A 23132-nucleotide genomic window follows, 5' to 3' on the forward strand; every position below is an offset into this window, starting at 1 on the left:
GTGATATAGACTTTTCTTACCAAGTTGCTGTTGTTTCACTCCCCCAGGCGGCCGGCGAGGTTGTTGTCGAATTTCTCTTGGCGGGAGTCACGGCAACCGGTTTGTTGACGGCCCTGCGACGCGTCTTGCAACCACCACAACGCCTGGTCACGCGATTCCATTAAGCATCTGTGTCAACCCGCGGCCGTTGGTGGTTCAGACGTAGCTCTAAAAGCTTCTTCCCTCCTCTTCATTCAACATGGCCTTTTCTTGCGAAGCACCCCTTCAAACCCATTCAAATGCTCGTTGAGCACTATAAAGTTAGTATACGCGGGTAGGCATGGAAATTTTAGAAAGACTCTGATTACGCTATTTATCACTATCTCCATCACTACAACCTTCATACTAGAAGCTACGTCTTAGGTGCTACGCTCCAGATCCCGTACGTGAGAGTTGACCACCCCGATGCCCCTTAGACACCTCTCAATCCGATCGCTCCCAGCGCCAGAAAGATTGTCGCGCCACCGCCAAACAGCCCAGCAGCCGGTCTACTCAATGCACCCGTCGCCAGTCCAAAGGCACAGCTCGCTACGTCCAGCGTATCCGCCGCGACTCCCGCCCAGAGGGCGCGTTTCAGCTCCCATTTATCGCTCTGTGTGCCCTCTGCTGTCCAAAGCAGTTCTGCCAGTACCCCCTCCCGCACGCCAAATATACGTGGGAGGATTAGGGCTTGGCCGGATACGGGGATCCGGAATAACCCAGTGGTGAAGCCTGGCGCGATGACGCAGGCGGTTCCAGCAACTAGGCGGGTGATAGAGAGAACGTTGATTGCGCCTTGTGTGAGGCGGTTGGGAGTGTTAGAGAGGTGGTCCTTGGATGTTGGAGGGAGGAGAGGGCTGGTTTGGGACTTTGGGGAAGACGCCATAGTCGAGGTTGGATGAGAGCTTTAAAGATGTTTTGGAGGTCGACAGGTATGTTGGCAATTGCAAGAATCGGTTGAAAGAAATCCTGGTAAGTGGATTGAAAGACGTCGTAGGATGCCTGGACCTTGAATGCAGTCTGAGTGCCAACTGAGAGCTGGACCGGAAACTCGTTGTCTTTTCAATTACAGGCTTTACGACATACGAGACGCATTACGGTCATCGCAACTAGGAACCTAACGACTGACTACACTCCTCGTAGCCTGGATGACCTTTTGGCTTTCACCTACCATCTATCGCCGTCCTCGTCATGCTCGCGATGAGCTTTGAGCATGTTGAAGCGAGTATCCAATCAGAATCATCAACGGCGATCCCAGATACGAAGAGCATAACGTTATGTGGCTTGGCCCCTCACGTTCAAAGAAAGCCAACCACCCCGCCCAACGTGAAGCTCTCGATCTTACACCTCTTCAACTGAACCTATTGCCCAGCATTTCCTCGTCCCCTAACACATTGCATAACGTGTTGTTGCAGATACCTGAGTCGATCATGAGTTCAACTGAAAGCCGGTCAATCACTGAAGGCGTCCCATCACCCGGTAATCCAGACCGTAAAAGAGTACTAAACGTTCTGGCACAGCGGAGATACAGTAAGTGTTCACCTTATTTCGTAAAAGAGGATTCTTCCTGGGCTGTTCGTGGATTGCATAGAGTCTGCGGCATATCGAACCAGCAAGAGGTGGAGATGTTCCCGGCCTAATTGCACTATCGTTACTTCTTCTCCAGTTACAATTTCTTAGTTCCTCTTCCAATTGGCCTGGCCATGTAGATTATCATACTCTTGGAATTCTGAAATAGTTGTTCATATCTTCCCTCATGGCGAAACTCCAGGCTTGTATCGATGCTGCAAAGAGCTACCCCGATCACGCTAGTCTACTCTGTGTACTAGTTGCTAATTTCTCTTCTAGGAAAACGAAGACGAGAGCGAGTCGCAGCACTCGAAGCCCGGGCTCAGGCCTCACCATCAACTTCATATCCACTGCAAAACACGTTCCCAACGCCCGTCGTTACGCCCATAGACTCAGAACCAATTCGAAACGTCTCAAACGACACTCCTGAACTAGATTCAATACTGCAAACTGAAGCTGACTCACTCGTCGAGTTACCAAACAGCGATATGGGTGCTGCGTCCAGTTCCAACTTCACCGCCTCGTTCGACCAAACCATATTCGACATACCCATGCCAACGTTCACGGATCTAGGTGTGTTTCCTACCATACTAAACACCTCTAGAGTCACCTCTTACACTCTCAGACCTCTCCTTCCCCCCATCGACCCTAGCAAGCACCAAACCAAGCTACCTCGACCACGCCTCCGCTCCAACCTTCGACTTCCCCCTCACCCCGGACCAGAACATTGAAGTCCCCGTCCTCGGTACCCTCCGCGCGACTCTAACCATTGCATCCCTTCTCTCCGTCCAAAACTCCCTCTTCGACATCTCCTGCATGCACACACTGGCACCAAGCCCTCAACTCCCTCCAAACCTCCAACCCACTGAAGCTCAACGGAGCATCCCGCATCACCCGATCCTGGATATCCTCCCCTGGCCGACTGTCCGCACGAAACTGATCTACATGCTCACCAGCGGCGCCTCACAGCTCTCTGGCGGGCTAGCGATCATGCAGCTTGTCGCTGATATGGATGACCTAGCGGAGGGGATGCGGGTGAGTGGGACGAATGAATTGGATGAGGCGAGTTGGGAAGTCGGGGAGGCGATGTTGAAGAATTGGTGGTGGGCGTTTGATGCGCGGATTATTGGGCATTCGAATCAGTTGAGGGCGATGAGGGGGGCGCCGAGGTTGAGGATTGGTGCGTAGCTGCTGTGGGTTGAGCAGCTTGTGATTCTGTTCTGTCTAGGGCCGATTCGGATGGGTTGGGGAGTTGGGACGGAGTCTTGTGGCTGATTGCTTTGTGTTGGATCGTAAGTGTATCAATCAAATACATCGAAAAATAAGGGTGTCAACAGCAGATCCTTTCGTCCATCGTCATGGAAGCTTTCCTAGATGCATTCCTAGATGCCTTCCTTCGATGCAATTGTTAGTTGTCAACACAGGATATGCCATCAGCGCAGGATGTGAGTCATTATCACAGGATATCAGCTATCGCCATCGGGCGCTTCTCTATTCATCCATTATCACCTAAGGATGCTCTACTCAGCCATCGCACGCTGTACCGTCCACCATAGGATGCCACTCTTTTTATTCATTAGTTATCTACCATGCTGTAAGCAGCCCGCACGGTCCTTATCCCCATCAGCATCTTAATGCTTCAACACGGTTTCCTACTATCATCTCTTCCTGTATGTGCTTAAGGGGGCTGTTGGATTATGACAATCACCTACGGCAATCACTGCCGGTAGCAAACAGGGCGCTTCTATGTACATAATGTCGCGTCCCACCAATGTTCAGATGCCATGGCCTGCAAATCAATAAGGTTGCAAGCATGATAACGGCAATGAACATGACCTGTGCAGTAAAACAGTATTTCTCCTAACTCTTCCCTCCTACCAGACTACACCACTCTTCCATGCCCCTGCCGATCACCACATCTTGATAGCGCTGGCCACCATCACCAGCGCGCAACGCCACCTCTCTACCACCATTGGTCCGCCACCTGCAAAGTTTTTGAACCGATAACCCACATCGCGGAGTCTTCGTAGATGTTTTGATTCCAAGCACCCATGGGCTGGTTGCCGCTGTGTTGTCGCATCCAGCACACCACTCGGCCCCATCGCCTCCCTCACAATGCGGTTTGATGATTAGCCCACCGGTGGCCTCTACTTCTCTGTCTAGGTCGAAAGAAGAGAGGAGGAGAGAAAGGTTTATATGCTCGAGAGGGCGATGAGCGATAGGGTCCCACGGGCGTATCACGGGACCTTACCCGCACGTACGTGTACACCCTTGACACGCAACTCTAAACGCATAAGCCCAGGCATTATTCGTAACATACGAACTAGTCTCTTTCAGATCCACTTCTGGCATACTCTTACCCATTCCATACTTTTGCCCATCTTTCCCTAGAACCATCTCACGGGATTCGAAGTCCTCATTCTCTAGCATAAAAAGAGCAAAACAGTTCCGCTAGGCGCTTAGCTGCTCTTAAAGTTGAAACGGTAATCACTCCGAGTCGGCGTACTTCTGTCTCTGTAGGGCATGCTGTTTTCACGGAGGGGGTTCGAAAATGATAGGTTTGTAAAGATGGGGTTGTTGAGGTTGGATGTTGGAGGCTGAAACCAAGGTCATGGTAAATGTGTGTATTCCGCTACCACTCACGCCCACCTTCCCATAGAGGGAGGGGAGAAATTGGCATCGACTCGAAAGCTTGGGTATATTCACCTCTTATTACTTACTGTTATTACTCATTCATCATTAGACATTACCGTCCCAACATCTCCAACCCACGTCTGAAGCCCTCGACACATCCGCCACATCCCACAACGAACTCTTCTCCACAAACAAATCCCCCGACAAATCAGATCACTCATAAACACCGCAAATGCCGCTAAAAATAACAGTAAGAAAGGTCGCACTCACCTTCTCACCTTCCCCACTACCGTAACAACTCCACTCGCCGCCTCAACTCTCCAGCCCCTTTTGACGAGGCCTCTCACCACAGCTGGGCCCAACTTCCCCTTGCCGCCTTCGGAGTGTCGCCCCACGCCGACAATAATGCTGTAGCCGTCTCCCACACCCCTCCTCCCAGCCCCGGGGACCCTCTCCTCGCCTAGCCCCGCCCACCACGCCGCGACCCTATTATCAGCGATGCGCATAGCATCTTTAACATTCACGCCATGCAGATCCAGCTGCGTCGCTGTGCTCTGCTTCGCAACCAGCGCGTCAGCTTCGGCAGCCGACATAGCGAGGGCCGCGGCGTGGTAGTCGTGGCCGAGCTGCGCGTAGTAGCCCGACGCGGCCTTCATCAGATTATCTGACTTGCCGCGCCGATACGCGGAGGCGGCTTGGGCGAAGGCGTTCGTGCGCGCGGTGGCGAGGGCGGCGGCGGTTGGGGAGGGGAGGAAAGGGAGGGAGGGAGGGTTTGCGGGTGTGGCGGGACGGTCGTTCTCGGAGGTGTCGAGGTTGAGCGGCGCGTATTGGGGGATGACTCGGATACCGCCAAGCCTGGTGCTGGGTGGGGAGCTACGGTTGTGCGTTGTGAGGAGCTTTGCGAGCTCGTGGGCAGATGCAGTTGAGGGCGATGTGAGTCTGATAATAGCGGATGCTTGGGCGAAGTTTAACGAGGGGAAGTCGTTTGTGAGATCGAATGCGTTTGATACCGTCGTGGGCTCCGGTTCCAGGTTCTCGTACTCTTTTAGGTTCTTCTCGATAAGAGCCAAGATGGTGGCAGGAATGGAGGCGCCATTTTTGTGGTAAAGAGAGTTGACAGACTTCTTGGGAATGCCGGTCTTGCTGGCAATCAGCTCAATCTCCTTTCCCGTATCCAGCCAAATGTTGGAGGGGGTCGATGCGCCGCTCGGTGAAGGCGACGAGGAGCTACTATTCTGACCAAGGGGAATCTTTTTCTTCTTCCCTTTACCCTTCCGACCGCGGGATGCGACCAGATGCTCTTCCGAAAAGGCGTCGATGCCTTTTGGGATGCTACCGTCCTCATACGTGGTAGAGTTCTCGAAGTACACGAGATTGAGCAACTCATCTGTAGCTTGTCCATAGTTCCCCCCACACTTCTTGAGGATAAACCGGATGCGTTGCAGGCGAATTGTGGGGAAGGTCTCCGTGAGCATCAGCTCCTTCGCCTCGTCTGGGAGCTTCTCCGCATCGTCAAAGTAACCACCGTGGGCCCCCAGAAGGTCTCCAGAAGAACTAGACCCAGACACAGAGAGTGTACTGAGGCTTATTCCAGAGACTCCATTTGTGAGGCTCGTGAGGTCACTCCTCGAGGGCGAGGAACGGCTTCCGGCGGTTGATGACGAGACCTCCGAAGTGTCTGCCTCGCGCTGCAAGCCGCTGCTTCCAGACGCGTCGAACTCGGAGTTTTGCTCCTCAATCGCACTCTGCTTTATTCCGTCGAGTATCTGGCGTGCGTTGGATACGCCTTGGGCATCATTAAGGTCGAAGTCGGCGCAAATTGCGTAGATAAGGGCGGGGTCTACTGGAGGGCAGTATTCCCTCTCAAGCAAGGTGAGCCAAGAAATATGACACGTGTAGGTAGAGTTATTTACGGACTTCTAGAAGCAGCAGTGGATCATCCATAGTTTGTCGTAGCGGGGTACTCAGATCTTTCAACCTTGGGACGGAAAATGAGCATATTCAAAGAATGGGTGATTATGTGGGGGTTTCTGTGCAGGCTGAGCAACTAATATCGCTCAGTCGTAAGCAGAGGGTGTGGTGTGTATGCAAAGAATGTGGTTTGAAGCTGGGTTTAAGTAGATCTAGTGCGGCTGAGAGAGAGTGGACGTCGTCGATGACGGGCTGAGCCGCTTGTGCCGCAGTCTTGGCATCAAAGCGTTTGGGTCAAGGATTTTGTCGGGCCGTTACATTCACTTTTCATTGTTAGCGTCCGTTTTGTGGTATGGAGAAAGGTTTGGTGATAGATGTCACGATTGAGACGAATGTTGATTACTGATTCCATCGTCAGCGGCAAAATCTTCTTTTACGCCTTCTAGAATAGCCTCGTCCTGTATGTTCTCATCCACAAGCCAAGTCTTTAGAAACTCCTTTCCTTTTCATTTCAAGCTTGAGCTCCTCTTCCTAAACCTAAAACTGCCAACAACTTAGCACCCCGATTCTAGAGGTGAAGGTACCAGGCCGAGCAAACTAGAGTACTTATTAGAATACCCCAGTTACAGTCCCACAGCCTTCCTCTTCATCAACCTCACAATGTCTCAACTTCTCCCATTCCTGTAGTGCTCTGTCATAAGCAATGCTGTTAATCAGCCTCACGATCTGCTGGCAATGCCGCGTCACACCGTAGCGCTCGAGTTTGCGCGGGCGCTAAATTGAAACATGTAGCGTGGCAGCCTGCAGCGGCACAGCAAGGCATCTTTTCAAGGCAAGAGTGTCCAATTTCAGCATTATTCCCTTCTGGCCCTTACGGCCTTCTGCAAACTTTTTAACTACTCGCTGTTCTATCGCGATGTTTCAATCAAAGTTTCGTTTCGTCTGTCTTATTGCATTTACAGCCACAGTTCTCCTTTCAGTTACCCTCACGTACGCGCATCCTACAAGCACAGTTCACGACCACGGCTTGAGGTCTCGTAGTTTCATAAGAGGTAGAAATGAGCAGACCTGGGAAACTCCCGAAAGCACTAAAATACTACAGTCCCGAGACGACCGCCACTGCGGCTTCATCGGCAACAACGACATCTATGGCACCGGGATCAGAATCGGCATCTACACCCAAACTCTCGCTGTGTGGTTCGCCAAATACTTCCTGGTCTCCCAGGCTCCCTTCCTCCGTGACAGCATCACAGTGTTTACCGTTGCCCTTTTTATCGTATCTATCCTCTACGCCGCCGTTAACGCCTCCGAAATATATGCCGTGGAAGGCTTCATCATTCTGCAAATCTTCGCCTGGCAATGTCTCACTGGAGCTCGAACGCAGGGTCCCCATAATAAAGAAAACTTCCGCAATAGCGTTACGAGGAGGGTGTTCACTGAGTGTATGGATATAGGATGCCAGAGTCTTCTTGTTTGGTTCTGGTTCCATGGGATTGAGAAGATGATGAAGACGCCTTGTGAGACTGTCACGTTCTTTTTGGCTAAGGTTAACATGTTTGGGTGGTTTAGGACGTATGTAAAGATAGTGCCGATTCTGGCTCTAGTGGGCCATGTTCATAGGATTGGTCTTGAGGCTGTCAATCTTCGGAGCTATTTCATGTTCCAGAAAGCCAAGCGGGGCTTTCTGGAGACAGCCGCTCGTTATAAGGAATTGGAGCGCCAGGAAAGGGAAAAGCCTGAATCCGGCGATGTCCCTACGATAGATCATCAGGGGACGTTAGTCAATGCGTGCGACTCGGGGCATTTGGATGAGGGTAGAGACCAGCCAAGCCAGGGTGCCAACAGCCCGACTTCACAACCACCTTCTCGGAGACTCTCCCAAGGCTCGGAGACAACCGTATCTCCAGTGTCCTCTCAATTCCAAGAGCAAGCTCGGAGAACCTCCCAGGGCTCGGAGATAGCCGTATCTCCAATGCCCTCTCAACCCCAATCCCCATCTCGAGAGTCCGCAACCCCACCACCAAAGAGCGACTTCCCGATCTTCGAAGACGTCTACCACGGCTCGCTCTACCTCACGCGCTGCATGTCCGCCACTCCATCCACCACTCTAACTGGCTACTCCGCCCGCCTCTACAAGTTCTACACGCGCCTCCCCCTCGGCCACCGCGCCCAAGTCACCGAGACCCCCCATTACGATGCCTCCGAGGCCCTCGCCATCTCCTCCTGCCTCCCCTCCTTCCTCGCCTGCCACCGCCACGTCCTCACGCACCAACTCACCTTCCGCTTCCCCCGCCGCGCCGCACTCTTCTACACGCACCTCGCCTGCGCCCACCTCGTCGACGACTGGAACGTCCCCTACCAACTCTACGCCGCGCTGACCTACCCCGCCTGCCTGCCACCGGGGACGTACGCGCCGCTACCCTCGCACGCGGGGACGGCGATCGCGGCGGCGATCCTGCTCCCCGCGGCGCCGGAGAGGGCGTGGACGCTGGCGGAGAGCTGGGTGTTTACGGTTTCGCATTTGTGGATTCATGTGTTTTTTATCACGCAGCTGGGGCTGACGATTCGCTGGAATGGCGAGGGGCTGACGGGGCTGGCAAGTGTGGGGCAGTTGATTCCGTTTGTGATTGGAGTGGGGAGTCTGGGGCTGGTGCTTGTGAGGTGGGTGGAGCGGTGGTGTAGGGGAAGGCTGGACCGCGGGAGGGGGCGGCGAGGGAAGATGGGGTCGAGCGGGAGGGTGGGGGTGGGAGATTGGATGCGGAGGTAGTGGGGGTGTATGGGAGGTAGAGGAAGAGGTTTGAGGGGGAAATGAGGACGAAAGGTGGAGGTGGGGAGGTTGAGGGAGTGGAGGAGGGAGTGGAGGAAGGGGTGTAGGAAGGGTGAAGACGCCACCACGGATCTTGTTGCTGTTATGGATAACATCAAGAAGGCAAACCAATTATATTCCACAAACCAATCATATTCCAGAATGCAAATACCTCTGCTTGCGGGACTCTCCGAAGAGGATTTCGACTATCCAAGATTACGCGAAAAAATCCTAAACAGCAAGAGACAGTGGTGGCAAGAAATCTATCCTGCATATGTGAGGACCCATCAACCACCATCCAAACTCCAACTACCACGTGCACAAACTGGGGTATTCAAGTGCAAATCATGCAAGGCATAAGTGTGAGAATGCGACCCATAGTACTAACCAACGCCCCTTTCCCAACCGTTCCCTATCAAAGCCTCGATTCCATTAAAGACCACGCCTGTGAAAAGTTAGCCGCTGGACGATAATGGAGGGAGAACTTCTATGCTACTGACCAATGCATGCCAGTCTTCTCAACATGAGGCGTTTTGACGGCATTAGAATCGCTGAACGGATTGTCTTCGTCAAAGTCCTCCTCTTCCGGCTCACTATCACTCTGAGCCGTCTGCTTGCCGCTCGAATATGGAGGCGGAGCAGGCATCGGAATACTAGTCGGCCTAAGGGGCTTGGCAGGCGCAGCTTCATTCAAACTGAGACCAGCAAATGCCGTCTCGGCAGCACGCGAATTTGCACGACCCTTGGTAGGCGAGCCTGGCATTTCTTCATACGGCCCTTCGTTCTCGCTATCGCTGTCATCCTCGATGCTCTTGTCCATGATCTCGAAAGCCATCAAAGCCTTGACTAGCTCATCGTTGGCGCTGAGAAGACTGCCGATCCATTGATCCGACTCCACTAGCTGGATGTATCGCAGAATTCGGCGACGTAAGACCTTGCAAGTTTCGAAACGAGACATGACCTCGGGATTGGTGCTAACCTGCTGTTCCTCGCGGTTGATGAGTTGGAGGCCGTTGAGTAGATTGGTGCTAGCGACCGATGCCTGTGCGATCGTTTCGAGGAGCTGGGGCTTCTCTTTCTCCAAGTTGAATGGCTTGTTTTTGCCCTTTTTGTCCTTCTTGAATATTGAAGAGCTAGGCAGGGGCACTGACCCGAGAGCGACGGGGCGTGAAACTGATGCTGATGCTGATGGGGTGTGCGTGTGCGAGGGGGTTGGGGGCGACGAGGTCCTCCGAAACTTCGTTGGCGACGGTGGACCTGTAGGCTCATCATGTTCAGCTTCGGCTTCGTTCTCGCGCAAGACCTTCGATTGTTGTGGCTGGGGTCGCTTAGTGCGAGGAAGCTGCTTGTACAGTGCAGCTATTCTTTCTAGTCCTGGGGTACTTTTGTACGCTACAGCCCACTGACGGAAAAGAACATTGACCTTTTTCCGAACCTCGGAATCCACCATGTCATCCTTTGCGAGAAGACGAAGGCGCTCGAGAAGAGGCTCGTCGGCAAAAGCTCGTTGGAACCTGCTTCCCGCGTTCTGGATTAGGCCATCCAAAATAGTCAGAGCACGGATTTGACGATGCACGCTCCCATATTTGCTATACCATGTCAATTTAGGCCATCGTAAGGTTCTTGATGGTGACATACAGCTTCTTACGTATGGCACGAGCGGCTTCAGTCGGCCCAGATTCCTGGATTCGAATGACCTCGATCAGGTCCACGATGCCACCCAAATCGTTCTCTTCATACTGCTCGCTGGTAAGGCGATCGATCTGCACGGTCACGGCCGAATATGGCTTTCTCTGTGATTTGACCCATGAATTTAGCGCGTTGCGCAGATATTCGAAAAAGCACAATGGACACGGATTCTGAAAAATGGGCACATCTTTGGTGCTTCTTTTATGATGATGGATTGGTTTTGACTTTGAGACCGTTTTGGGCTGTGACTTGGGCTTGAGAGCACTTGGCTTCTTCGAATATGGGGGAGGATCTTGGGGGCGGGGACAGCGCGGCTTGTAGGGCGGGGGAGGAGGACTGGTTGACGCAGGAGAACATGTGGGCTGGTTGCAGCTCGAGATAACAAGCGCCATGGGTAGGAGTGGAGAAGGAGAAGAAAATTCAAGGAAGACGGGGTGGGAAGTACAAGCAACGTTGGAACACACGTTGGCGCGGAAGACTGGCGGCATATCGCTTTTAAGAGAGGCTGTGGGCTTACAGGACCTCCGAACATGGTGGCTGCTCGGTTCCAATTCGTCGCTGTGCTATTACGACAGGGCTGAGGTCTGGTGAGGGGTCTCACTCGCGGACCAGACTTGGAATGGTTGCAGAAGCTGCCGTCGGTCAGAGAGATCTGCTTGGATGCATTATGTCCGAGGCGTGAATAGACTGCGGCCAAGCCATAGGAGGCATGCAGAGAAGCAAGGTTTCTTAGGGCTGGACATACCAAAGACGCTCCTGCTGCTGCGCTTCTTACGTGGACTGGCAATGTGCAACGGATTCTCAGCACGTTGATAGGGCGGGCGGCTGGTGGTGAAGAGCTACGCGGGGAGCCGAAGCCTGAATGATGCTTGGAAGGCGGCCGGGCGTAGAGGGGCCGAGTTCGGGGCGGTGGATCTGCAGTGGAGGGCCTCGAAAGACGCCTGAAGCTGATGCTGCGACGAAGCTGCGGTGAGGGACTGAGTATCGCGAGTGCACGCAACGCGGGTTCCTGGAGACGAGTACGATGCTGGCGTGGTGTTGTATGATGTTTGGTGGTCCGTCTCGGGGGGCGCCAAAATAACTGCCTACCCGGCCCTGTTGGCGGGGCGAAGTGGAGGGGCGGAACGCGGCGTGCAACACCAATTGGAGCTGGCATGCAGCATGATACAAACCCTCACTCATCCTTCATCAGCTGCGCACACCACGATAACGAGGCCTTGCTGCCATCTGCATCGCCCTAGGGCCGTCCCAGCATGTCTGCATATCGTGGATGGGACATGGACACCGTGCGGGGTGCGGTTGACGCGCCGGGTCATGACGAGGACAACCTGACGCCGTCGCCGAACCGCAGGTATCTCTCCCTCCTTGTGCCCTGCTAGCCCAGCCCTCCAGACCATTTGCAAAGGGTAAACTGACTTTAAGCAGCAGAGTTACCCCTGCTGATCAAGTGTGGACGTCAAGCTTCACGCCTATCAATAATCGGCTTGATATCAGTTCTAGTCCAGCATCATCCAATATCAACACCGGACGCTCCAAGAGCCACGGAGATCCCCCCCATGGTGCTCGTGAACGAAAAAGAAACCCAGTTGTCGCTGACCATCTCGGTCTCGGCCAAGACCCAGAGGCTTTAAAATTCGCGTTTCATTTTCAGGATGTGTCTAGGGCGTCCAAGAAACGTCGACGAAATAGTGGAGATGCTCCCCCTCGCCGGAAGGCAAAAAGCAAGACGAAGAGCGCCTCCAGTGCCAAGTTGACACAGAGACGAATCTCGGACGGAATGCAGACCACGAAGTTTAACGCCCGGCCTGCAGTCAGCAGTTCAAAGCCTCCAAACTCCGTTAACGCCTCAGTCGACACCATTACGCGGAGTGCATCGAGCAATCATGTCCTCTTATCCGATGTCACCAGGAGCAAAATCAATTCTTTCAAGTTCCAAGCAGTGGAAGCTCCAGTGGAGAGTCCCACGGACGCCCAGCTGCAGAACGAAAGCGTACCGACTAACGACCAAACTATATGTTCAGATTTCGACGAACTGCTAGAAGAGCTTGGTTGCGACGTTGTGCTTACCTCAGACGCTCGGCACGATGACAACATGGGAGATGATGGATATACACATAGAGACAATTCAACTTCGTATCCTAAGCTGGTCTTTGACACGGACGCGAGCAGCAAACCGTCAAATTCTACTCAGTTCACTTTAGACAATTCTAATGCTTCTCACACGAAAACCCCCTTCATCACTACCTGCACCGATTGCGGGGATGACGATGACACATTTGTCCATGTACCTGTTTTAGAGTCCGATCACGATCCCTTTGACGACCTGACAACTGAGGAGCTCGCCGAGTTACAGCAAGTCGACCTGCAATCACCATCGAAGACTGACAATATCTGTCAAGCTGCATTTACAACAGCGAATCCTCTGACGGCGAATGACGAAGATATGAATCAATCTATTGATGACTTCGATATGATAGACGACGGGCTCAGTGACACTGACCTCTTACAGCTAGTACAGACTTATTCCGAGCCACTCGGCCACACGGTGCCAGATGCATCAAGTATGGTCAAGGGCGGGAACTCTTCCATGCATCAAGACGAGGAGACTGGACGAGATGAAACAAACCTGGAGGACTGGATGTTCCTAGAGGACGAGCAGTTCTTTGCCATAGATGACTTGGAGGACGACGTATCCGGACTGACGGCTGCTGACCCATCTAGCCATTCCTTTCAAGAGACGACAGGACGAACGGGGTCCACAGACCTTGCCCAACATTTGCCTGGACGAGACCTTGAAGACTCCCTGATCACATCCACGAAGAGGCATAGAGCATCCACAAGCCTTTCTGTGCATTCCACTGTCCAAGGCACTGAAGACACATCAAAGGTTGCCCGTCAACCTATCGTCAGACCACCATTTCCGGACCAAGTTCGCGATCGCTCACCGATCATCGGACTCTCTGCTGATATGCGGCTATGCACATGCTTTCGTATTGGTGAGGCATTCAACTTGGGCTGCAACGCTGTTCGCTCTGGTAAGACGGTAATCATCGAGTTGTATGCCCGAGTGTCGTCGTCCTGGCGCGAAGATGGCATCAAACAGCACTTTGTGTTCGCCGACCTTTTTCACACCCACCCACCCTTCCTTGAAGGCTCCTATGAGCTCTGGAAGGACTCTGATTTGTGGGATTATGACAGCGGCAGGTTCTTGCACGATGGTGCCGCGAAAATGTGCAGATGCATCGGTAAGATGAAGAAGGACGGCAAGAAATGGGCACTCACTATATTGAACATTTGGGAGGCAACTTGGGACGATATTGAACATGTTCAGGGCATTATCTGCGCCTGATGAATTGTCTTCCACATTTCTCTCTCTGAGACCTACTCTCTCATTTACGACCGGATCATCTGCAGCTCGCGAGACCATGTGGAGGAGTAGTTTGCCTGTTCCATTTCTTTTCACCTGCGATCTCTGCAGCGCATTTTGCTCTTTGTTCTAACATTCTGTCAAGGCTCCGCCTATGACGCATTTTATCAACACATTCTATCCATAGTCACGTGCCAAAGGCTTATCGATCGTCGCTTCTCCTCAGTATTTTAGCGGGACGTATATGGAGATTCTAGAGGGTCTGAGAGACTGATACCCATAGGGATCCGCTGAGGCTGCCTAGCCTATAATGCAAACATTTATGACTTCACCAAAATCCCCTTTGTCACGTGGTGCTTGCGGCTTAAAGTAACCCCGCGTTCTAGGGCCGTGCGTATACTTTTGGACCTCACTGCAGTGCTTCTGGGACCCATCACTGGACCGTAATACCTCTTGAACTTACTTTGAAATGCTCATACCCATCTCCCGGCCTCTGTACGAGACTATGCATTACTCTTCTCCTACTTGACCACCGCAATGGAGATACCCGACCCTTTTTCGACCGCTTCAGACCCTCTGTTCCCTCCCCCTTCCATAGAAGCCATGATAGGAAGCCAGCTAGCCAGCCAAAGGTCTTCTCAAACCGCTGTCACTGGTGACAATGGCAAAGATGCTCCTTCCGTTTCAGACTTCATTATACGAACACCCACCAAATCGCCGTCCAAAGCTCGTTCATTGTCAGATTCGACGCCGCAACTCTCCCCATCTCCCAAGTTCCGCGAACCTGCGCGCTCTTCAAAAGATGATCACACCATCATTTCCAGTCCCAAAACTCCCAGGAGGCCAGATTTTCTCTCTAGAGGCCTGTCCTTGCAAATGCCCACGCGCGACTCAGGCATGCACAGTCCAGCCAGCTTTGCCAACCGCGTACCGCTTTCACCTCAGCTCGACGCTAGAAACACTTACGCATCACCCGCATCAGTCCTGCCGCGTCGATCACGAGGCGCTGAATTCTCACGCGCTTGCACGAACTTACATCACTCCACCCTGGCCGAACAATCCTCGCCCGACTCTTCACCAACAATTACCCAGAAAGGCATGATGATACCATCACGGAATCGGCGCTCCAATTCACTCGTGATGGATTCACCAAACATGCACGCGATTTCTATTTGGAGCTCGACTGGCAATGGCGACAGGACCGCAGCTTCCAGCTCTGTCGGAAGCATTAACATGCTGGGTTCAGAATCTTCTAGCAGCGACTCCGACGACGACCCAATGGACCCCGATGACAACGACGATCCTATGCTCATGACCCCGCACGTCCTCAAATCGACTAACTCCGGTACACCTTTTGGAAGCATATCTGCACCGAGCCCTGGAAGCACCTGGACCTCGAACCTCTTTTCACCTGGCGGCGCACCGACATTTCTGAGCATACAACGGGCGAGGTTGCGAAAGGGGAGAAGTAGGAAGAGCTCTAGCAGCGCAAGCGGACACAGCTCGATGGCAAGCCCGGGACCGGCTTCACCGCCGAACGGAAAGGCCTTCGAAGGCAACGGATACTTTGCGAGGGAAGCCGTCATTCGGAATGCGGGGTCGCGACGGGAGAGCTTATCTATGTTCACCAACGACCTACACATATCGTCTGGGAATGACAGTGGGGACGAGGGGGTTGGCCCTACAGCACCTTCTACCCCAGGTGTGGTACGACGAGCAGTCACGAGGAGAGGCAACCTACTAGTGGGCCTCTCTCCTACTTCACTATATCGCAAAATACTGACTTATTTACAGCCAAAGACGAGGCAATTCGGCCGTATCCGAGCCGAACTCGGCGAAGAAAGCGCCCCCATCGACAGCGAAGTCCGACGCGAAGCAGAAATAATCCGCCAGGTGCGCGAAAGCGATGCAGAATACGACCGCCTCCATTCCACACCATCTTCTCCAAATCTCCTTCCCGCAGTCCCTGGCCTCGATGGGCCCCTAGAAGGCGTCCCGGAAGAAGGCAGCGAGGGCGACATGAATCTGGACAACTCCTCCACAATAGCCACCAAAGGCCTCTTCGGCGCTTTCAACGTCGGCCTCCCAACCAACTCCTCCAACCGCAATTTCTGGAGCAACTTCGAGCCCCAGTCGCAAGCGCAAACCCCACCGCCACCCTTCTTCCCCCGCGCGAGCTCCTCTGCTGTCAGCGACGACATCAACATGGACTCGCCTTCCGTTTCATCAGCATCCACCTCTCTGCCATCCACCAGCATCGCCGGAGGCCAACAGTCCGGCAAAGACCGCTCCTCAACCCCGCAACCCCTCGTCCCCCCCACCGCCGCCGACGGCCTCAAGAAGTCGAACAAGCGCCGCCGCGACGACGATCTAGATATGAACTCGATCAAGCGCCGCGCCGTCTCGCCCAGCTTCAGCGTCCACAACTCCCCCATCCTCTCCCAGAGCCCAAGCCAGCGCGACAGCAGCATCTGGGGTACGGCGCAGAAGCCCAGCCGCGAGGGCTCGGTGACCGGCACCGGAACGGGAGCTGGAGCTGGTACTGGGCACGCGGCTGGGGAGCGGTCGAACAGCGGGGGCAGTTTGGCGAGCGCGACGCCGAATCTCGGGCCGAAGCGGATTGGGCTGCAGGGGATGACGGATACGAACGATGGGTTGATGAAGATGAGTATCGAGTAAGGCGGGCAACTCTATGTCTTGAGGTCCTTGCGGGTTTTATGTCGTAGTTCTTGTTTAATACCCTTGGGCAGCATCTAGCGAGCGAGGCGTTTGGGATATCTGGATACCTGGATACTATTCTGGGTTCTGAGAGACAGGATTGAAATGCCTGGATAGCATTTTGGGCTATGTAGCCTTGGCCTGTCCGGCTTCGGTGAGCGAATACGATAGTGTAGGATACACATCAAGCTTGTTCTTATTAATTCCAAGCTATTTCATTCCGAACTGTCGTTTTCGCACTCTCCGAGCCTGAGCAAGAGCGTGATTTCTTCTCCTCGTCCGTGTCCGCCTCGTCGGATTTGAAGGGCTCGTTACTTCACATTGAAGGCCGATTTTTTTATAATCTTAATGAATAACGTAGGTGATGGGGTTATTACGGTGGTCTAAGCTTTTACATGCATTCGGAATCAGTGCACCTGCCAGGCTTTTTCTTGATGTTTGGAACCGTAATAACTACCTCCACCGTAATAACCCCGTCACCTACGTTAGGGGTCGCGGAGAGAATATTCTAGTTTTCAGACCGCCTTCATGGTGTTCTCCCACGTGAGCTCCTATGACCTCCCGTGATACACCCGTGCGCCCCTTCTCGCAGCTAATATATAAATCCTCCTCCTTCTCCCCTCCCTGGATCTAGACAAGGAAGTCAAGGGAGGAGCAACATCAACATCGCGCCACGAAGCCTTCCATGGAGTCAAAACTTCCCATGCGGCTATGCATGGAGTTTGGGGGCATAGGAGGTAGCACCTCAGATGAACGAATGGTGCGATGAGTGGTGTTCTGGAGGATCAACTGTTGCAAAACCATGGTTGATGGGAGGCTGGCGTGCAAAAGCACCGAGCCGGCCATGCTATGTGGTGGGGAAGTGGAGAAGGGGATCAAACCAGGCGCTCCGGTGGGATACATGGCTGGTGGGCGGAGAGGGGGATGAAAAAAAAAAAAGGCACTCTTCGAGAACAAAACTGCGGCGCTTGAGAGGCCGATGGGTCCGGGTGCGGGAGGGAGGTTACGAGAGGGCTGGTGATAATTAGCATCGCTAACCCTAGGCTTTTAATTATTATGGGGTTTGTAAGGGGGGTGGTGGTGTGTGGATAGGATATAATGGCTGTTGGATAACCAGCACCATTAGTTCTATTCGGCTCAAGTTAATCGTTTTGTCGTTTCTGGGAAATCATTATCGGGAGAACATACTAGTCTCATGGACTGTTTCATCTCCAGTCTCCCACGTGAGCTCCTATAAATCGCGTGATGCTCCCGTGCCCTCTCCTCGCTCACAGATATATAAACCCCCTCCTTCCTTCCCTAAACCAGGAGAAGAAGGAACAAGATCGACCTGGCAAGATGGCGGCTCGCAATAGAGTAAAATATATCCTAGAAGCAATGCATGGGGCTTGGAGGGCCGGGGTAGAGCAAGACATCAACACGGTACGCTCGTGCTGTTGATGGTTGGTGTTTAAACTCGTCAAGCTCGACATGTCGATGGGGATTCATGAGCGGTGTCTTGGGAGATGAACTGTCGCATTGTGACGTCCTATGGCAGGTTCAAAAGACCAACTCGACCCGACCATGTGGTGGGTGGGCGGAGGAGTGGACGATCAAACCGGTTGCTCATGTCGGTTATGATGGGTGGGTGGTGCGAAGGATTGCAACACAAGGCAAGCATGGTCTCGGTGGGTGCTTGGTGGGGAAGATGGAAGGGCAGTGATGATGATCAACTTCAGGTTCTGGGAAGTAAATAGTGTTAAGGGCTGAGCGTGGTACGGCGGACAAGGCGGTGTTGGCTGTGATCAATATCGTTTCGCTGTACTGCTCTCGATATGTAGTGTTAGATGCTACTCTTTTTTAGTTATCTCTTGCTAAAGCCGTAGAAAAATCTGGCACGTGACTGCCTCTTTCTATCGCTCCTAATGAGATGCAAGTGCTTCGTCAATATAGTCTCGCTAGCTGTAAGACCACTATGCACCACCTCTCCATATCCCCCGCTCTCCACAGGCACCAAGGCTTCTCATCTCGACCTCCCACCTCCGATATCCTGCCCCAACTACGCGACCGTTAGCATCTCTCACGCCATCCAAACATGGTGAAGAATCCCAAACTCACCCGATACCCACTAATCTTATCCCACTCCAGCTTCTGCCTCGTAATCGGCAACTGCCTCCTAAGCGCCTTAAACGCGCCCTCACTCAAGCTCCCAAACGCACGGTTCAAATCCTCCTGATACTTCTTCTCCGCCAGCGCAATCTGTCGCGAGATCTCGGTCGTGGAGGTAGAAGAGAGGGTGACGGAGACGGGCTTGCTGGTCTTCAAGCGCACGTTGCCGTCTTCGTAGTAGTGAACGTCGACGCGGAGGAGGCCGGTGAGGGTGGAGGCGGAGGGGGAGATGATGTAGTGGGAGCGCCAGCGACCATTCCTGTGGTGAGAAAGGGTTAGCTTGTTCGAAGAGGGAAGTGGTTTTAGGGAGGGGGGATGTACCAGAAGTTGTTGGGGCTGTATTTGTTCGCAACGGTCACGACAGCGATGGCGGAGTCGTTCTCGATGGGATAGACGCCTAGGGAGGACTTGGGGTAGTGCTCTAGTGTGTGTTGGTAGAGGGATTTGAGGAGAGATTTGCTGTGTTGAGAGCGTCAGCCTAACGCTGTCTCTTGGATGGCGGGGTGGGTCGGTTTCTCACACTAGATCGGATTGTGAGCCCTCGAGGACGTGGGATTGGACTGCAGATGCTCTCTGAACATCATTAGCTACATCACTGGTAGGTACACTAGGGTAAGGTACCTGTGTAGCATGGTCGAACGCAAACGAGCTTTGGTTGGCAACGTCGTAGTATCGTCCTCCGCCGAGTGAGTTGTGTGAGCTGACGATGACCTGGTCCTCTTCATCAGCTTCTAATATCTACCTCTACGTCTTAGAATGTTGCGTCGTACCTCCTCGCTTCCTCCAGGTAGCTTCACCGTCGTGAATTGTTCCTCATTGTATTTCTCGAACGCGGGAGCCAGCGACTGCAGCACGGAGGGGTCGTCGGCGAGTATGGACTTGATTGCTGCGCACAATGTTCAGGCACGAGAACGATGGTATTCGGAGTTATAATTTTTGTACCCTTAGTTACATCTTGTAGCTGGAAGCCCGTCAGTATTCTGTGCTTCATTGGGGGTGGGGAATGGCTTACCTCTCCTGGCGGGGTGCTCTCCACGAAGGAGGCGAGGGCGGCAGAGTTTGATGCCATGGCGGAGGTACGAGGGCGAGCCTAGGCGGAAAAGAGAGCGCCCTGGTTTCGGAGGTATATTTAGTGGTTGTTGTAGAGACTTGAAGTTGACGATGCGGGTTGTGGTGGATTCAGAATGGCTTGGCGCGGGGAGGCCTTCAGCCTTGCGGGCGGTGATCCTCCACATCTCCCTCTATGTTCATTTCACACGATGATTTGAACAGAAACGCGACGTGAATGTGTGCACTCTTGCTCCCCATTGGTTCTACATTTCAGATATTCTGGACTACCCCGAATGGCAACAAGATTGGTCAATCAGAAACACTTGAATTCTCTCTCACGCGTTTAGAACTGTACATCTCATCTGATTTTGGAAATACGCGTCGACGACGTTTCACTCTTCCCATACGATCTCCTTCATAGTCTCTCCACAAATTCTATGTACTTTCTCTACACTTCAGCAACCAAGTCCGCGTCCCTCCCTTCTGCCCCACGTACTCCTCTCTTATAAAACTCCCTCTCTTCAAAAGCCTTCACATCATCTTTCACATACAACTCTCCCTCCTTCGCAGCCCTGATCCTATTCTTCCTAACTCTCCTCACATCCGTCTCAAGATTACGTGTTATGTACCAACACCAGCAGCCCCCAAAGAACCCAGCCGCGATGGCCGCTAAGCAGATCCCGTAGGACACTTTGTAGCCATCGGCTTTGTACTTTTGCCGGAAGATCTGGGGCCCGATCACACCGCCTAATTGGCCGATGCCGGACTGAAGGCCGAAGGCGAACGCGGTACCGGTTGTTCCCTTGAGAGAGGATGTGCGCCCTACGAGACAGAATTAGAAAACTTAGGTTAAGGTTTTCTTGGGAGGATGAGCTTACAAGCCCAAAAAGGGATTGCTTCGGCGGCGGAAAACATTGTCCCTAGGACGCAGGCAGCATATATGCCACCGCGTGCACGAGTACCCAGGAAGATGGCGAAGCAACCGGTTTCCAAGAATATGACTAGGAGATCGTCAGCTTTGTTGAAGAACGACTAGAAATGGAACGCACTGGAAAGAGTGAAGAGGGGCCTTGGTATCCAGGCTTTCTTCAGGATATACGCAGCGAAGATGATGGCGAAAATCGCTCCAGCAGCAGTTGGCTATATCGAGTTAGCTCTGAGCACTTTGGAGAAGGGTCTATACCTACGATAATGAGCAGCAGATTCCTCGGAAGGCCAACAAATCCCAGGTTCGTTATGATAGTCGGCTATGGACAATACCGTTAGCACTGAATTTTCAAGGAGTCTACAGAAGAATCCACGTAGGTCGCACTTACCAGGAACCAGCTGAGTCCGAAACCACCAGTGTTCATACAAACCTGCGTAAACATGAATGCCCATAGTCGCGGGTCTTTCAACGTCTCGATGGACTCCTTGGCCGAGAAAGCCTTGTCCGACGTCAGAGGTGCGTTCTCCGTCAGCCGAAGTTCGACGAATTCTTGCTCTCGGGGTGTGAGCCACTTGGAGGTGCGTTCAGAGCGCGGATAGTCGGGATACAGGCAGTAGACGACACCTGCGAAGCCCATGGTCAGGACGCCTTCAATGATGAAGGTCCTACACCGTGTCAGTACGCGTTTCTTCTTCTCATTGCTACCTCCACAGAATAGTTCGAAAATAGGGCATGAGAACTTACCACTGCCAGGAACTTAGCCCATGCTTTCCGTCCAAGTAAGAGATCCCGTACACCAACAACGAGCCTAGGACACCCGCGAGGTTGAAAATACCAAAGAGCCACATGATTGGCTTCCCCATTTCGTCCCCGCGGTACCACGAACACAGGTGCGTCATGAGTGCTGGGAACAGTCCAGCTTCCGCGACGCCGAGGAAGAAGCGCACGGCGTACAGGCCTTGACGGTTGGTGACTGCGGCATGGCATGCAAGGATTGCTCCCCAGCCGAAGCATATGCGGGTCTGGAAGACTCGGGGCGTCATGCGCTTAAGAAGCAAGTTGGAGGGCAGCTCGAAAATGATGTAGGAGATCTGTTCATGGGGTTAAGGAAAGTGTTACAAAGATTTGTTGGGAGAGGGACTAACGTAGTAGATTGATTGGACCCAGTTGTACTGATCGGCAGTCATGTGGAGTTGTTTGAGGATGTTGGTCGGCTTTCCGACGGCCATGACTTTGACGGCTGAGGCATTGTTTACGTCGATCTATATGTAAGTTGGTTGGGTTTCAAGCTCGTGCGGTACTTTTTGGAAGGAGAACTTACCTGCTTGACCATATAAATGAGTCCGAATAGCATCAGAATGTGATAGTCAACTTTGCGCATTATTTTCTTCTCTTCTTCCGGTGTAAAGGTACTGAGGAAGTCCGCTCTGTAGGTCGACGATCCATTCTCATTTTTGTCTGCTGGCGACGGAGTAGGCGCCGTGGTTACTTCCACTCCCGCGTTCTTCGGAGGCTCGATAGTGATATGAGACGCAGAACTTGAGATGGAGGCCGCCATGATTCAATCGTATAAATCTTGACAGTTCAAACTACCTGCATGTACAGCTTCTTAAAAGGTCATTTCTAGGGATAGGTGTGGAGGGCTTTATGCTTATTATTTTCCGTTTGCGTCGGTAAGCTGTTCCGGGGTTCATAACCGGAAAACATGTCGCCATTCTGCGCCCTCGAGGCGTGTAGTGGGCCCTAGTATGCCTCTAGATTGAGAGGTCAAGATAAAAAAGAGTACCAGTGGGTACATGACTCGAAAACTTTACCCGAATATCTAGCTTGACTCGGAAAGAACACCTTGAGTGTACATGAGTAGCAAGTAAGTGCTATTCCATTCCGTCACCCTTGGATGCTAGCCCATCCAAGATCATCGAGCCCGAATTCAGTATCGGCCAAAGATCTTCCAATAGTTAGACTTCATCAATTCTATGCCCTAGTATGGAATGCAGAGGACTGCCGGTTTCACGCATGGAAGACAAACGAGCCTACTAACGATTGAATCAACTCTAATCAATGTCGCCATTTCCACCTATGCCAGTGTTGCATGATTACATTAGCGTCTCCTTCGTTCCCATGACCAGGGTTCGGGAACCCCGATGGACTGGAAGCATTCATACAGCCTCTCAAGCTGTCCCGGCAGATTGGTCAATTAGTACCAATTCTCTTAAACCACGATATACGACTTAGCATAAATCTGAGGAGCTGGTCCCATCCGATACTCAGTACATGAGCCATGCGAGAAGCTC

The 23132-nt window shown here is 52.8% G+C and overlaps 10 protein-coding genes across 10 annotated transcripts; 4 read left to right on the forward strand and 6 right to left on the reverse strand.

Moving 5' to 3' along the window:
* Positions 1 to 150: 150 nt before the first annotated feature.
* On the reverse strand, positions 151 to 1100 carry BDZ99DRAFT_207134 (uncharacterized protein). The gene has a single exon (XM_033713301.1). The coding sequence runs from the start codon at positions 902 to 904 to the stop codon at positions 452 to 454; it is 453 nt and encodes a 150-aa protein (XP_033569213.1). The 5' UTR covers positions 905 to 1100; the 3' UTR covers positions 151 to 451.
* A 348-nt stretch (positions 1101 to 1448) lies between these two features.
* On the forward strand, positions 1449 to 2775 carry BDZ99DRAFT_527621 (uncharacterized protein; the record flags this gene model as incomplete). Its single annotated transcript, XM_033726281.1, has 3 exons — positions 1449 to 1548; positions 1867 to 2160; positions 2213 to 2775. The coding sequence occupies 3 exons, from the start codon at positions 1449 to 1451 to the stop codon at positions 2773 to 2775; spliced, it is 957 nt and encodes a 318-aa protein (XP_033569214.1).
* A 1408-nt stretch (positions 2776 to 4183) lies between these two features.
* BDZ99DRAFT_454996 (uncharacterized protein) lies at positions 4184 to 6333 on the reverse strand. The gene is made up of 2 exons (XM_033718416.1): positions 6139 to 6333; positions 4184 to 6083 (listed from the first exon to the last, which is right to left on the reverse strand). Exons 1-2 carry the CDS (start codon positions 6163 to 6165, stop codon positions 4488 to 4490), a joined length of 1623 nt encoding a protein of 540 aa, XP_033569215.1. The 5' UTR covers positions 6166 to 6333; the 3' UTR covers positions 4184 to 4487.
* Positions 6334 to 6606: 273 nt separating this feature from the next.
* Positions 6607 to 8899, forward strand: BDZ99DRAFT_551535 (uncharacterized protein; the record flags this gene model as incomplete). The annotated part of the gene is made up of 1 exon (XM_033727027.1): positions 6607 to 8899. Exon 1 carries the CDS (start codon positions 7049 to 7051, stop codon positions 8897 to 8899), a length of 1851 nt encoding a protein of 616 aa, XP_033569216.1. The 5' UTR covers positions 6607 to 7048.
* A 155-nt stretch (positions 8900 to 9054) lies between these two features.
* Positions 9055 to 11224, reverse strand: BDZ99DRAFT_469028 (uncharacterized protein). The gene is made up of 3 exons (XM_033721404.1): positions 10577 to 11224; positions 9439 to 10527; positions 9055 to 9383 (listed from the first exon to the last, which is right to left on the reverse strand). Exons 1-3 carry the CDS (start codon positions 11113 to 11115, stop codon positions 9371 to 9373), a joined length of 1641 nt encoding a protein of 546 aa, XP_033569217.1. The 5' UTR covers positions 11116 to 11224; the 3' UTR covers positions 9055 to 9370.
* On the reverse strand, positions 11089 to 12093 carry BDZ99DRAFT_207192 (uncharacterized protein). The gene is made up of 2 exons (XM_033713303.1): positions 11373 to 12093; positions 11089 to 11259 (listed from the first exon to the last, which is right to left on the reverse strand). Exons 1-2 carry the CDS (start codon positions 11781 to 11783, stop codon positions 11194 to 11196), a joined length of 477 nt encoding a protein of 158 aa, XP_033569218.1. The 5' UTR covers positions 11784 to 12093; the 3' UTR covers positions 11089 to 11193.
* Positions 12094 to 13439: 1346 nt separating this feature from the next.
* Positions 13440 to 14277, forward strand: BDZ99DRAFT_469029 (uncharacterized protein). Its single transcript, XM_033721405.1, has one exon. The coding sequence runs from the start codon at positions 13596 to 13598 to the stop codon at positions 13974 to 13976; it is 381 nt and encodes a 126-aa protein (XP_033569219.1). The 5' UTR covers positions 13440 to 13595; the 3' UTR covers positions 13977 to 14277.
* A 320-nt stretch (positions 14278 to 14597) lies between these two features.
* Positions 14598 to 16673, forward strand: BDZ99DRAFT_401961 (uncharacterized protein; the record flags this gene model as incomplete). The annotated part of the gene is made up of 2 exons (XM_033716263.1): positions 14598 to 15737; positions 15789 to 16673. The coding sequence occupies 2 exons, from the start codon at positions 14598 to 14600 to the stop codon at positions 16671 to 16673; spliced, it is 2025 nt and encodes a 674-aa protein (XP_033569220.1).
* Positions 16674 to 18487: 1814 nt separating this feature from the next.
* BDZ99DRAFT_469031 (putative actin-capping protein alpha-2 chain) lies at positions 18488 to 20020 on the reverse strand. Its single transcript, XM_033721406.1, has 8 exons — positions 19873 to 20020; positions 19803 to 19821; positions 19631 to 19746; positions 19482 to 19571; positions 19381 to 19433; positions 19182 to 19319; positions 18810 to 19119; positions 18488 to 18750 (listed from the first exon to the last, which is right to left on the reverse strand). Exons 1-8 carry the CDS (start codon positions 19927 to 19929, stop codon positions 18715 to 18717), a joined length of 819 nt encoding a protein of 272 aa, XP_033569221.1. The 5' UTR covers positions 19930 to 20020; the 3' UTR covers positions 18488 to 18714.
* A 338-nt stretch (positions 20021 to 20358) lies between these two features.
* Positions 20359 to 22396, reverse strand: BDZ99DRAFT_455009 (retrograde regulation protein 2; the record flags this gene model as incomplete). Its single annotated transcript, XM_033718417.1, has 8 exons — positions 20359 to 20732; positions 20789 to 20911; positions 20960 to 21050; positions 21098 to 21157; positions 21227 to 21503; positions 21583 to 21929; positions 21984 to 22100; positions 22160 to 22396. 8 exons carry the CDS (start codon positions 22394 to 22396, stop codon positions 20359 to 20361), a joined length of 1626 nt encoding a protein of 541 aa, XP_033569222.1.
* Positions 22397 to 23132: the final 736 nt, after the last annotated feature.

Source organism: Mytilinidion resinicola, assembly GCF_010093595.1.
Source record: "Mytilinidion resinicola strain CBS 304.34 unplaced genomic scaffold BDZ99scaffold_33, whole genome shotgun sequence".
NCBI lineage: Eukaryota > Fungi > Ascomycota > Dothideomycetes > Mytilinidiales > Mytilinidiaceae > Mytilinidion > Mytilinidion resinicola.